Below are 13,272 nucleotides of genomic sequence, written 5' to 3'. Positions count from 1 at the left end.
ACAATCAGTAGACAAATTTCAAGTGACAAAAATACAAACAGGTAATTGGCGCTAAAACAATAAATCGGATTAATCGTGATTAATTGGTTATTGAAATAATTGTCAACCAATTTAGTAATTGATTAATTGTTAAATGGAGCATAAAGACTTATTTAGCTGACAGAGCAACCTGATTAGAGCAGCAATTATATCCAAATTGTAAAAATAAAAAATAAAAATCTTGCATTTAAGATGGAAAAAAAATGTTCTATCCAGAACTCCTCAAGTGGAAAAGTTTTAGTTACACCTTGTTACATTTCATAGAAAATCTTCTATAAGGAACCTTTGGCTGTCCGATTATTACATACTGTAAAAAATAATGGAGAGATTAATGGATTTTCAAAATAATCGTTAGTTGCAGCACTACAGGTAATGAATGTTACATTGAAAAAAGAACGCACTATGAATTATTTTCAAAATATTTTTTGTAAGAGAATATTCTGGATATAGTCCTTTATGTAAGGACAGAGATAACAGTATATTTTGGCTTAAGAAAGATAAAGAAAATCCAGATGATTTTCTAAGCCTCTACAGTCAAAGACACGTCCTTGACAAATAAGAGTACCAGGAAAGACCTTGAACATGTCTCTACTGTTCCCTGTTTGCCTTTTTTTAGCTGGCTGATAATATATTTCCAATGGTTTTAGAGAGGAAACCACCAAGCTTATGAGCATATGGACAGGAATGTTACTTAATCAGAAATATCTGCACCAACTGCTGCGGTGAGTCCAAAAAACAACCGGCACTCTGACCGCAGGCCACTACCATTCGCACTCTTCTCCACCATATGCTCTCCTACCTTATAGTCCGACTGGCAATGCAGTACTTCCACATCTTGTTCCATATGATGGTGACATCAGCTCGGACATCAGAAAAACACATGCACGGCAGGAGGGCAGGTTCCAGAAAAAAAAAAGGCTAAAGCTGCAGCTACTGCTCCGTAAAAGAAGAAAAAGTCTGTGCTAACTGCTTCCTCAACCACAAATTACACCCCACATGCTTCACTTTCCATAGACGAAGCCACAGTGAGATTCATTCTTTTAGAGCTGAAAGTTACTCTGTCTGTGCCTTTCCGAAGCCCTCCCTGACCCAGTTCATGTTAGGCTCTTGCAGCTTTTGCAATCTGCTTGATGACCAAGTAAGGTAAAGGACCGGTATGTAAAGCAGAAGAAGAAGAAAAAAAAATCATCCCTCTTCTTAACAAAAGCTCTCCACCCACATTGACCCACACACCAGTCCCCTTTCTCTCCTCTGCAGAAAGTCCTTCTTTAATATTTTTGTTTTGTTCTGTCCATTGCACTCAGCTGGTGCTTCCAGGATGCTTGGTTCCCAGTGGAGATTATGAGACCCTGAATTCAAGAGCATTTTTTAAGGTAAAAACTTTAAAACAAAAGACAAAGAACAATAAACTGATTCTCCATGTGTATGGTTAATATCTGGGCCCGGGTCCAACAATCACTCCATTCCCTGCAGGAAGGCCATGCGGGTGGGAGGGTGAACCCCAGTTCAACAGCTGGGAGAGGCTGTTTTCAGTAACTTCTCCAACGAGGCTTGGACAGAAGTCTTACTAAATGCAAGACTAAAGCCAAAGCAATGTCATGAGTTACACCCAGTGACCAAAATATTCCAGTTACTTCAGAATTAGGCACATAATGAGCTGTTAAAGATTGTGTGGAAAAAACAAAAAATAATCCAAAAAACACAGTCATAGACTCAGAGATCAGCCGTGTGCAAAGTCCTGTTCAACTTATTTATAAATATGTATAAAAACAGCAGTGTGTAGAGCATATAAGCTGAATATAAGGTCAATGCATATGCAAATGATAGAGACAATCAGAAAATGTAGGTAAAAAATTTTTTTCCATGCATATATTTGTATATAATCTTTAATGATAAACTGCAAATAGGATTTCTTCCCTCATCTTTTAACAGTTAGATATCAATATTTGGAGGAATGTAGTTACTTTTCAAATCATTTAGCAATATTTACATCCCAAAAAATTGAAATCTTTTCTGAAAAGATTTTATCACCTTAATGTGCTGAGGACCACTGTATACTCCGCCTGCCCTTCAGTATCAGAAGTCTGTGTAAAGGTATAGCACCTCTTTAGCAACACGGGGTAAGCTAAATAAAAAATAAAAAAAAAATACAGAGTTTTTTTTAAATAAAAGTTTGCAGTTCAATTTCAGACTAAAATTCTAAAATTATGGGGACCCTATGAAGAGAAGGATAGACAGGTAAGATTTTCTCTTTCTTTTTTTTAACTCATCTGAAGTAAAGCTATAGCCTTTTGGGCAAGATACAATTATTTTCCCCAATTTTTCCTATTTGAGGAATAATAAAAACTTTTTTTTTAATGTAATATATCTGTTTATTTTAATATCTATACTCACGTCAATGGTTTCACATCTCTTAGACAATCCAGTGAGGAATTTAGAGGGACTGTAGAACTCTTTTTGACCAGGAATTAGACCTGGAAATGATCAGCATGACTGTAGAATAAGGATTTAGAGTAAATTGTAGTGGACTTAGAATGGACTCTTGTGGTAGTGAAGGGGTAGGTAATATAAGAATCTTCGTTTTATCATAAAGCTCTGTACCTACTGTATATAAGAAGGTTATTTATTGTAAGCTGGTTGGAAAGCAGCTTCTTTATCCCCATGCTGTAGTCAATATAAAGATAATATAGAAAGATGTGTTTAAAACAAAATACAGAGAATGTAACAAAAGTCATTTTTAAAGTTAATTTGAGCTAAAATACATAGTAAAACGATTATTTAAAAATGGGAAAAACACAATGCCGCATCTACAAATGAGGGATTCCCCGCAGGCTGGAAGCTAAAGACAATGAATTATTAATAAATCCTGGACACACTGTAAACTGAATGTATTTTCAGAAAGCTGAATTTAAATGTGTGTTTGAACTACAGTAGAGCAGATCAGCAAACAGACAGCAAACGTTGTTTGACATGTATAACAGCAGCTCGCAACGTTTCTGACATCAAACATCTGCATGATGGGGGAGCTTGCACAAGACAACATATGCAGCTAGATAAAATACATCTAGTAGAGAGAAATTGGAGATATAAATAGTTTTAAATGTGTTTTTCAATGAAAGCAACACATCCACTCGTCTGAGATTGAAAATGTAGTATAAAATAGAAGCACCAGATATTAAAACTATGTTTTCCACATATACTTGAAGACAAAGTCTTTTTGCATAAGGACTAAAAAATGCTTCTCAGATTAAAAATCTGGAGTACATGTTCATAACGTGGAGCACAGCATTCAAATATGGTTCACATGGCAACAAACTCAGGTGTATAAAAATGAATGCTGAACCTGTGTGTCTTGTGATACTGCTAATGTTTAAAGAACGACATTTCACAAAAGATCTACAAACAAACCAGCTTTATGTGGTTTTTAAGTAAAATTTTAAAAATACATAAAAATGTCAAATATGATAAAAGCTGCAACAATAACATTCTCCAGGGTTAAGATGAAAAAAAAGGACCCGGTTATTCTTCAAGTGAGAAAAAAAAAAAATTCTTAGACTAAATATATGCTGTCTGTTTAATGCAGAGTTAGGGTTTTTTGTAAACACATGCAGATAAGTTATTTAGTCAAGAGTTGAGGAAAAAAAGCAGAAATCGGTTTCACTCACACACTGATAATAGCCTGATGAAGTAATGGCACTCTCGTAGAAGTGATGTAGTGTAGGAGGTAATTTAGCACATGCAGAATCAGTGACAAGCTAACAAAAAATGTAACATAGCATAGGAGGCAATCATGAGAGCCAGATGTGACCATTTTTAAACATACCTCTTGTAAAAGTTGTTGTGTGGATGCAAGCACAGCACGTGCCAATAATCCAGGCAAAACGCTTTGAATTTCCACATCTTTAGGTCAGAGAATCAACAGGACAGCAGAGCATACAACCATATTAGAAGGCATCCCTGCAGCTGAATCACGGCAGACTGCTCATATTTTTTTTATTAGGAAGAAAATCCTGAGCATGGACGTCAGCTCCGTCCTCCTCTCCAGCTCCAGCTTTACCACTGCCACTGGATGACAGACGGAGAAATTTTAACCCACCCAAAACAACCACATCAGTCCTGCATGGGTTACAGTCCTAAGAGCCAAAAAAAAATAAAAAATAGATGCAAAAACCCAGATCAGAAGTCTTCCTGAACTGATTAGGGCTCAATATTAATGTTTAGGATCCATCTCCCAGAATAAGCTGTATGTTGGCTCTATTTTAAAACCTATCCAGGTCAGTCAGTTTGTCCTCTGTGGACAGCTCGCCTCACGTCTCAGGGACCTCTGAGACGTAACGCTATGGCTGAAGCTCGGTGCCCCTTCAGCCACGAAGGCTAGTGGAGTGTGTAAAAACCAAAACTACAAAACTCTCTCATTACAGTTTGAATAAAACTAAATGGAAATCCCAAAACAGAGTCCTGATCCATCTCCTCTTCTGCAAAAGCGAACTTTACCACAGGGTTTTCTCTCCTCTCCTCAGCTTTAAATCATCCACACCTTGAAACCGTGGGTCCATTTCTCTTCTACTGTCTGTGCCCTTCTCTTGATTTTACACTTCTTGCTCTCCTTGCCTCCCTCTCCTTGATACAGCTATACAGCCATTCACACAGGACCTCCGAAATATGTGCCGACTCCCGTTGCTGGGCAACACTACCGTACTACTGAAGCTTCAAACGGAAGCTGAGAAGCCTATGATAGGCTGAACATTCAACAGGGAGGAGCTGCTGCAATGTTGTAAGACCACATGAGTTCCTGCAGACCATTTGGTTAAATAAATGAGCTTTTAATTCTTCTCTCTATGGACATTTCCCAGCAAATAACATGTCATCCAAGACTCTCAATGGAATTCAAGTCCAACGCTTGTTCTTAGACCAGAATATTATCTATATGCACAATTTAACTTCATTTAGTAGCCACCATTTAAAATCTAAACCACTTTTGTCTTCATTAAAAGTGCTGCAGCTTCACTAACCTCTCTTCCAGCTATAGAGTTTTTTGTTTTTTTTTTGTTCCTTCTCTGCATTTTAACATGAGAAATGTGCCATTCTTTCTCTGACTGGGATGCAGTGCCATGCTGCAGTGCCACTCTGACCCAGCAGCCATGGGAAACTCGTGTAAATGGAGGGCCTCTCATCAATATTCAGCCACTCTCGGTGGCCACAAACACACGAGGTTTGCATGGATCTACACAGATGAGCAAGCACCAATACTCAAACCAGACAAAGACAGACTCGCATTAATGTGTGTGTTACTGGAACTGTTAGTTTCATCTGTTGGGTTTAAAGAGTCGATCGCCACATGAGTCTTTCCATTCATCCCCTGGTAAAACACTCTCCATACGGTTATAGAAGGTATTCAATGAAATCTGCTGCTATTAAGAAAGTGAGATTTCTTTTGTGAAAGAGAAGTCTTTCTCAGTAAGTGCCATCTAGTAGCTGTCAGAATCTGACTTTGCCTGGATTTAAGTGCAGCTATTAAGACCCCCGGAAATGAGCAAGAGTGATTTAAGTTCAACAATAGGAATCTATCATTATCATATAAAGTAAGTAGTTCTTGAGTTTTCCCAGCGGGTCTGCAGAGTTAGGAAATGAGTAACTTATCAGCACCCAGATAACCACCATACCTTTATTAACTACAGGTTATAGAATAACAATTGTGTGTCAAACAATCATATATGTAAACAATCTTAGATACTGCAATTATAGAAACCTATATAAATACCAGTTGTGATATCTTAAATCAAATCAGTGCCTAATCTTATCAACACACATTAACAGATTTGCCATGCTATAAAGGTAAAAATATGTTTTCATTTACAATTAAGGTTGTGCTTTTGCTTCTAGAAAAGCTTCAATGTATATATGAGAATTTTATAGAGGACAATGGTTTGTGTTCGTCTAAGAATAAAGTTAGGAAAGGAGAGATATAACATATAACAAATGCACGAAATAACATTCCTGATTAGCGCCTAATAGGCTACTGCAGCCTAAAAGGCTACTAATAAGAGGCGCCTATGGATCACATTCTACTACGGTAGCAATGTAGCGTCAGTTTTTGAAAATAAGACTTCAGTTAAAAACCTTGTGAGGATGGTATGTTAAGCAATATGACAAAAAAAAGTCATGTTTGTGCAGTGGAACTATGAGTGTAGATGTATAAGGTTCAAAATAATAAATAAATAAAACAGACCCTTGATTAAAATGCTGTCTGTACAGAAAAGATGAGACACTGGTAACAAGTAAAAAAGATGAACCACACTGTATTGAAGAGTACAATATCCAGCTATATTGTTGCTAATATGCTAGAGACCACTTAGCAGCTTGAGCTGTCTGAATGCAGTACAATACAGTCAACAATTTAAAAAGTTTTTCAAATGTTATAGTCAACATTCTTCTTTACTGTCCACACCTTTATACCCATTACAGTAATCTTTTATCTCCATCTTCTCTTGATGATCTGATGAGAAAAGAAAAATGGGCATCAATCTCGAACTGTTTTACTGAATATAACGATATGGATTGACATTTTGAACTTATTCTCCATTTTACTGATGGTCCATTTGTGAAAACAATAAAGACCATTATCAGAATATTATTAGATCATTAAAGGGACTGTAGGGTGGGAGATAGGAGTGGTACATAATTGTGCAACATTAAAAGAAAGGAACTGCTTTAAATGTCATTGTAAAAATTGTCCTAATATTTTTCTAAATTATGAAACCTTAACTTTAGAGGTGGGTGCATGTTATAGTCTATTAACCAGATTTCAAATTAGAAGTAGGACATTTTTTTTCAGATTTCATAACAAGAACGGATAATTTTACCTTTTTTCTTCCTATTAGGTGGAAGAGATTGCCAAACATTTAGAGCACAACATTTTTTTTTTTTTTTTTATGTGGTTCAAAATGGACAAAAGCTGCAGATTAAAGAGACCTTTTTTTTTTTTTTTTTTTTTAACTCCAGGATTGCAAGATCCACCTAGCCAAGTTTTGTCAGCTTCAGTCAACACAGCAGGATGTCTTCCAGATATTGGCTTTTTCAAATGGCTGGCATCAGAGAAACCTTTGCTAAAGGTAACCGTTATAAGTTTCCTTTAAAAATACAGACTATTTTCATGTGCACAGCTTTTAGATCTTTCATTATTAGACATGCACAATATTTTTTAAACATCTGAAAAGCATAAATTATAAATTATTCAAGGTCTTAGATAAAACGTTGTTGTTTTTTAAATCAAAACGACTAATTATTCTGAGCTTTGCATGACAAGAGTATTCAGTTAAATAAGAAAAAATATCCAGTATAGAACAACCTGATTTAAGTCCAAAATATCTAAATGTTTACTACTGATTATGAAGCTAACGTCAACAAAAAGATTCTTCACCAAGTAGTATCAGTTGGAAAAAGTCAAATGACACGTAGCTCAGGTGTTGCCAGATAGTAGAAGCTCTGTGACGGAGCTGAGAAACTGCTTCTTCTCAGCATTATATATCTCAGATTCAACATTAACAAAAAAAAGCAAAACAGGGGTGAATCCCAGTCATACTTTTGAGTTTTAGTGCAGATTAACGAAGCACAGGAGCCACGCTGAGTTGCTGCTTTCCTTCTGGATAGGCAAGTTAAATATTTGCTAATGCATTAGTGGATAGTGAATCAAATTTGTAGCTATTACACTCAACATAATTTAATCTATTGGTGTTTAAGCCTGCCACTTCAGTAAAGTTGTTCGGTGTAAAAACATCATCAAAAGGAGCAGGAGTTTATTATTAACTGAAGCTCCATGTGCAGAGTTAAGTATTCAGTTTAAACTAAATATATACATACAATTTATAAATAAGCAGTTATCTTCTTGTCTCATATTTCAGTTGCAATTATTTTACAATCTATTTGTTAATGAGTATTCATGAAAACTCCAGTCTGCTGTTCTACGTTGCTTTGGAAGTGATGGCTCCTTTTTTTTTTTGAGGAAGAGGTAACATGCACAATTTCTTCCTGATATTTCGCTGATGAATGGAGTAGGTTTGAGTAGTTGCCTTTAAATATCCCTACTGATGTGTTAATATGAACTCAGATACTGTAAGTTACACAATTAAAAGCTTAAAAAGCCACAAAATCATCATTTACAGACTAAGTGTTTATAGTCTTTAGTAATCTTTCATTATGCTAACCAAAGAACTATTTGAAAAAAAAAATCTAGTTTTTAATCAGATTTAATGTCAGATTTCTTAAAGAATTTTTGTATCTGCCCTTAATTGCATCTTCAGAAACAAATATTAAGTATTTCAGTATTTCATATCACACATAAATACATTTTAGCATGGGAATATAATATGAGACACCCATGGTGGAGTTTCGTATAAAGATTTTCAAGCAGCTGCAGTAACTGAACATCATTGATAGTGAAGTCATGGGAAATGCAAACGCAGCGCTTTCAGGATCTATAAATCCTGACTGGAACATTCCCTAATAGATGGCAAAAGAAATAAGAGATCAATCTACATTTGTCATCACAAAACAAACAAATGAGTGAGAAAATGAAGAAGAAATGTCCATCAAGGTACAAATAAAATATAAAAACTGCAAGTTGAAAACATAAAATGGATCTATACATAAAACACTCTAGAAAGTATAGCTGATCTAATATGAGTTCTTAAGGCTAAAATTCAGAACAAGTCCTGTTAAGTAAATGTTTTAAATAGGAACATAATGTTTTAATACAAAATATATTTTAAGCCTCCAATCCAGCAAAAATCAGAGCAAGGTTTAATTGTTTAACTTTCTGCATCCAACAAAAGAAAAACACGAACTGAGCAAAGATGGATTTTATCAGACCTTGTTGAAGAAGTTTTGTACTACAGATAAAAAACCAAATTAACTTTATTCAATTCTATGGTAAAGGCCCCTCCATATTAACTCTGCTGTGAAAGGTAAGTATAAGAAATTATAAAATAAGGACTAACATTCAGAAATGAGGTTTGATTAAGGTTTAGAACGGGCAGCTAAGTTGCTGAACCTGTAACTGGAACAAAGTTATCAACATTTTCAGTAAAAACACATTTGAATAAAACAATGTCAGAATAAAAACTTAATTGGAAATATAAAGAGCTTCAGATGGTCTTCCTGAGTCAATATCCAAGTAAAAATATGCAGAAAATGTCCATGCTTCATTAATTTGTTTTCTGAAGTATAATACGCTCAATACATTGCACCGCAGTTGGATCAATACAAATCCTCCCCCTTGTAGACATCAAAAGGCTATCAAGGCTGTTCAACCATCAATCTGAACAAATGACCTCCTTTGAAAATCCCCATGACTTCTTCACAACATCTCCTGTGCCTTCCCGCTCTTTACTGCTATGTAGCAGGCTGATATAAAGGTTGAGGAGAAAAGAGAGCACAATCCCCTCTGCACTGACAAAGCCACTGATTAGCTGTCCTTTGGATTTCACAATGGCAAGACTCGAGCAGTCAATAAACACATCAATCGGAAATGGGCCCCACTGCATAGGAGCAGGGGGCCTGCAAAGAGTGCAAACATATCAGAACATAGAGAATTCCTCTCATTGCTTACAACACATTCAAATCGTAAAAAAAACATGTAAAATACTGTTTTCTTTCTGACTGGATAAATCCTTATCATGTCACTTTGTTTCAAATTAAAATATTTCCATTAAAATCACATGTAGAAAAAGCTTGCTTAGTTATACCAGTGATCATTAAAAAAAGCTTTACCTCATATTATGTGTGATGAATAGCATTAAAAATGGGTTAGAAAAGTTCACCCCCTGGTGGTAGACCGCAGCAGCTTACATGTTTTAAAAGCTGAGGAGCTCACAGATAATGGGATCAGAGGAATGAAGAGACTGGTGGAACTGGAGATTAATCACAAATATGTTGGCACACATTACTACAGCTTATTATTCACTTATAATTTAAACAGCTTTAGCAGAATCACAATGCGTTAGTTGTTCAAAAAATAATCTGTTTTCATCAAACAGAAATTATAATAACAGGAATTTACAAATGTCAGCCTCACCAAGTGGCTATCCACTTTATGCTTCCGCTTGCCTAAGGAGCAATAATAGAGATTTGCTGATCCGGGTGTTCTTGTCCATTTCTAATTTCAAGATTTCATTGTGGATAAGTCAGTTCCAATCTATATCTTTTTTTTACTAAGAAATAGAATGATAACAAGTACAACATTCAGCAGATTCTTCGATGGAGGTTGTAATTTGGAGGTGAACTTTTTCCGTTATCGTCTTTTATGCACTAAAGTATTTATCTTTACCTTTGGTTTGTAGTAATCAAAGACATACAAGTGCTTGCTGTTGGTTTGGTGTATTTATAGACAAGAAATGGATGAAGAATTTTATTTTCAAACATTAAAATGCATAGAAAAGAAAAAGAGCAGAAATATTTTGCTCTATCACATATGACTTGCTGACTATGGACTAGAGATATCTTAGGCAAAACTGGCTCTGGCTGATTGATTGCTGCTTCAAGACCATCTGTGATGCATACACAATTTTATCTCTGCAGAAAGAGCCGCGGCTTTGATGTGAAGCTAAAAACTTTTTCCTGCAAGTTAACGGTGCTAACAACTGCAACATCATGCAGCTCACAAGTTGATCTAGCAGATCTTGCATTCCTGAAAAACACATGAAAGCATTTATGGGATAATAAATGCATACATTTATTCACACCATAGGAGGTATAAGAAGGAATTAGGTGTTAAGAGTTCTACTATCAAATTTACAAACTCAAGCATTTGCTGCTTAAAGTAAAATCCTTGAGATTACATCAGACTGGAAAACATATGGTTAGAAATAATGTGTTTTAAGCAGCCACACAAGCTTTCAACTGAATTAGGTCTGAGTATTTTGCTGGCCCTCCATTACATCCATTACATTGATCCTGTTGGTCTAGAACCGAGATGCTGCTCACCAGCTGGTGCATTTAATGTCACTGTCTTGTTGAAAACAGCAGTTATAGAAGCCATTTTCTCATAAAACTGATCTGGTCTGATATGATGATATATGGTAACAGATATTCACTTTTTATTAAATGGACTCAGAATAAAATACTAAATATCAATATTTAATTCTATATTACTTTCCTGCTGAATAACTGAATAAACTTTCCAACAAATTGTTGAAAATAAATCAAACCTCTCCTAAATATGTGTAATCAAAGGGCTGGATCTAAAGACTGTCAGTTTTATATTCATGTCATTGTCCAAGTGTAGAGGTGCCATGTTTTATTTTTGAGTCTCTTTAAAGATGAGAAGTGAGACTTGCACAACAATATTGCTGCACAATCAATCCAATCCATTTTATTTATATACAACAAAAAATGTTTACAATGTGTTGTATATAAGACCAGACTTAAAACACTCCACTGTGGAGGCTGTTCCAGCCAAAGTCTGGGGCCAACTACAGAAAAGGCTCTGTCCCCTCTGGTTTTAAGCCTTATGTTAGGCACTATTAGTTGAAGATGGCCCTCAGACCACGTGCCGGAGAGTAAATCTGGAGGAGGTAGGTAATGCATTGAGGACCCATCCCATTCTACACAAACAATAAAATCTTAAACTCAATGCTAAAACAAACAGGGAGACCGTGCAGAGATGCAAGTATTGGTGTAATGTGTTGATGTTTTCTGGTCCGTGTTAAAAGACGAGTCACTGCATTTTGGACTAGATGGGAGAGAGACTAATGTCTGCATAAAGTGCATTGCAGTAGTCCAGATGGCTAGAAATAAAAGAGTTTAAAACATGCTCAAAAAATGCTAAAAGATAAAAATGGTTTTACCTTAGATAAAAGACGTGGATGATAAAACCACGGTTGTAAAACAACGTTTGTCCAGTTTAATATTGCTATCTATAGAGACACAAAGGTTACTTTGGAACTTACAAAATCCTTGAAATGTCCCACGTCAGAGATGGCACTGCCAAACACTATCACCTCTGTCCTGCTCACAATTCGTTTCAGAAAATCTTTTGAAAACCAAGCCTTAATGTCACCCAGACAGTCGACAAAGAAGATATACTCCTTTCTGACATAGTCAGGAGAAGAGCCTTAAAGTTTAGTTTTATATCCCCTCTGTTTGTCAGAATGTAAGCATGCTAAATTATTACAACTCATATATTTTTTTAAATAATAACTAAAAAGATATTTATGATGCTAAACATTAAAATTCACATATAATTTAATCTCTTTCAATTTTCCAATTAAATGTAAAGATAAAAAAGCAAGTGCTGTATACAGGTAAAAGCCAGTAAATTAGAATATTTTGAAAAACTTGATTTATTTCAGTAATTGCATTCAAAAGGTGTAACTTGTACATTATATTTATTCATTGCACACAGACTGATGCATTCAAATTTTTATTTCATTTAATTTTGATGATTTGAAGTAGCAACAAATGTAAATCCAAAATTCTGTGTGTCACAAAATTAGAATATTACTTAAGGCTAATACAAAAAAGGGATTTTTTTAGAAATGTTGGCCAACTGAAAAATATGAAAATGAAAAATATGAGCATGTACAATACTCAATACTTGGTTGGAGCTCCTTTTGTCTCAATTACTGCATTAATGCGGCGTGGCATGGAGTCGATGAGTTTCTGGCACTGCTCAGGTGTTATGAGGATTATGTGTCGGCTTCAGAACTGGACTGAGAGACCATTTAAAGCCCTTTGCAGGTGTTTTCAGTTAATCAGCTGATTAGTTTGTGGCACCAGGTGTCTTCAAAATTTAACCCTTACACATTATTCTAATTTTGTGACACACAGAATTTTGGATTTTCATTTGTTGCCACTTCAAATCATCAAAATTAAATGAAATAAACATTTGAATGCATCAGTCTATGTGCAATGAATAAATATAATGTACTGTACAAGTTACACCTTTTGAATGCAATTACTGAAATAAATCGGATTTTTCAAAATATTCTAATTTACTGGCTTTTACCTGTATGTTAATCAGAAGGTGTTGATCATTAAGTTAGTTTGTTTTTGGCATCCATGTTGTTTCGGGTTTTAATCAGTCCAGGTTTTCCACCGTGATTGTCACTGCACACTAAAAAGGCTCCACAGCACTATTTGCGGAGGAGAGGTAGCCCATTTTCCTTCATTGTTTTAGGTAAAGTGTTGTTGTTTTTTTCTAAATGACGCTAGGAACTGAAAGAAATATTATATCGG

General features: G+C 35.4%; 1 protein-coding gene across 6 annotated transcripts in view; it reads right to left on the bottom strand.

The window, feature by feature from the left end:
- The window catches only part of LOC119781377 (IQ motif and SEC7 domain-containing protein 1-like), a 153,271-nt gene that overhangs the window by 54,901 nt on the left and 85,098 nt on the right, over positions 1-13,272 (bottom strand). Inside the window, exon 1 of one of the 6 annotated variants that reach the window (XM_038281800.1) lies at positions 3,863-4,102. The exons of the other annotated variants lie outside the window; for them this stretch is intronic. Coding sequence (XP_038137728.1) covers positions 3,863-3,939 — 77 coding nt within the window. The 5' untranslated portion in view covers positions 3,940-4,102. Of the gene's footprint in view, positions 1-3,862; positions 4,103-13,272 lie in introns of those variants that run through there. 6 annotated transcript variants of the gene reach the window in all.

Source organism: Cyprinodon tularosa, unplaced genomic scaffold (assembly GCF_016077235.1).
Source record: "Cyprinodon tularosa strain WSP-4 unplaced genomic scaffold, ASM1607723v1 ctg176, whole genome shotgun sequence".
Classification (NCBI taxonomy): Eukaryota; Metazoa; Chordata; class Actinopteri; order Cyprinodontiformes; family Cyprinodontidae; genus Cyprinodon; species Cyprinodon tularosa.
The sequence above is the reverse complement of the archived record's forward strand: the minus strand, read 5'-3'. Positions and strand labels throughout refer to the sequence as shown.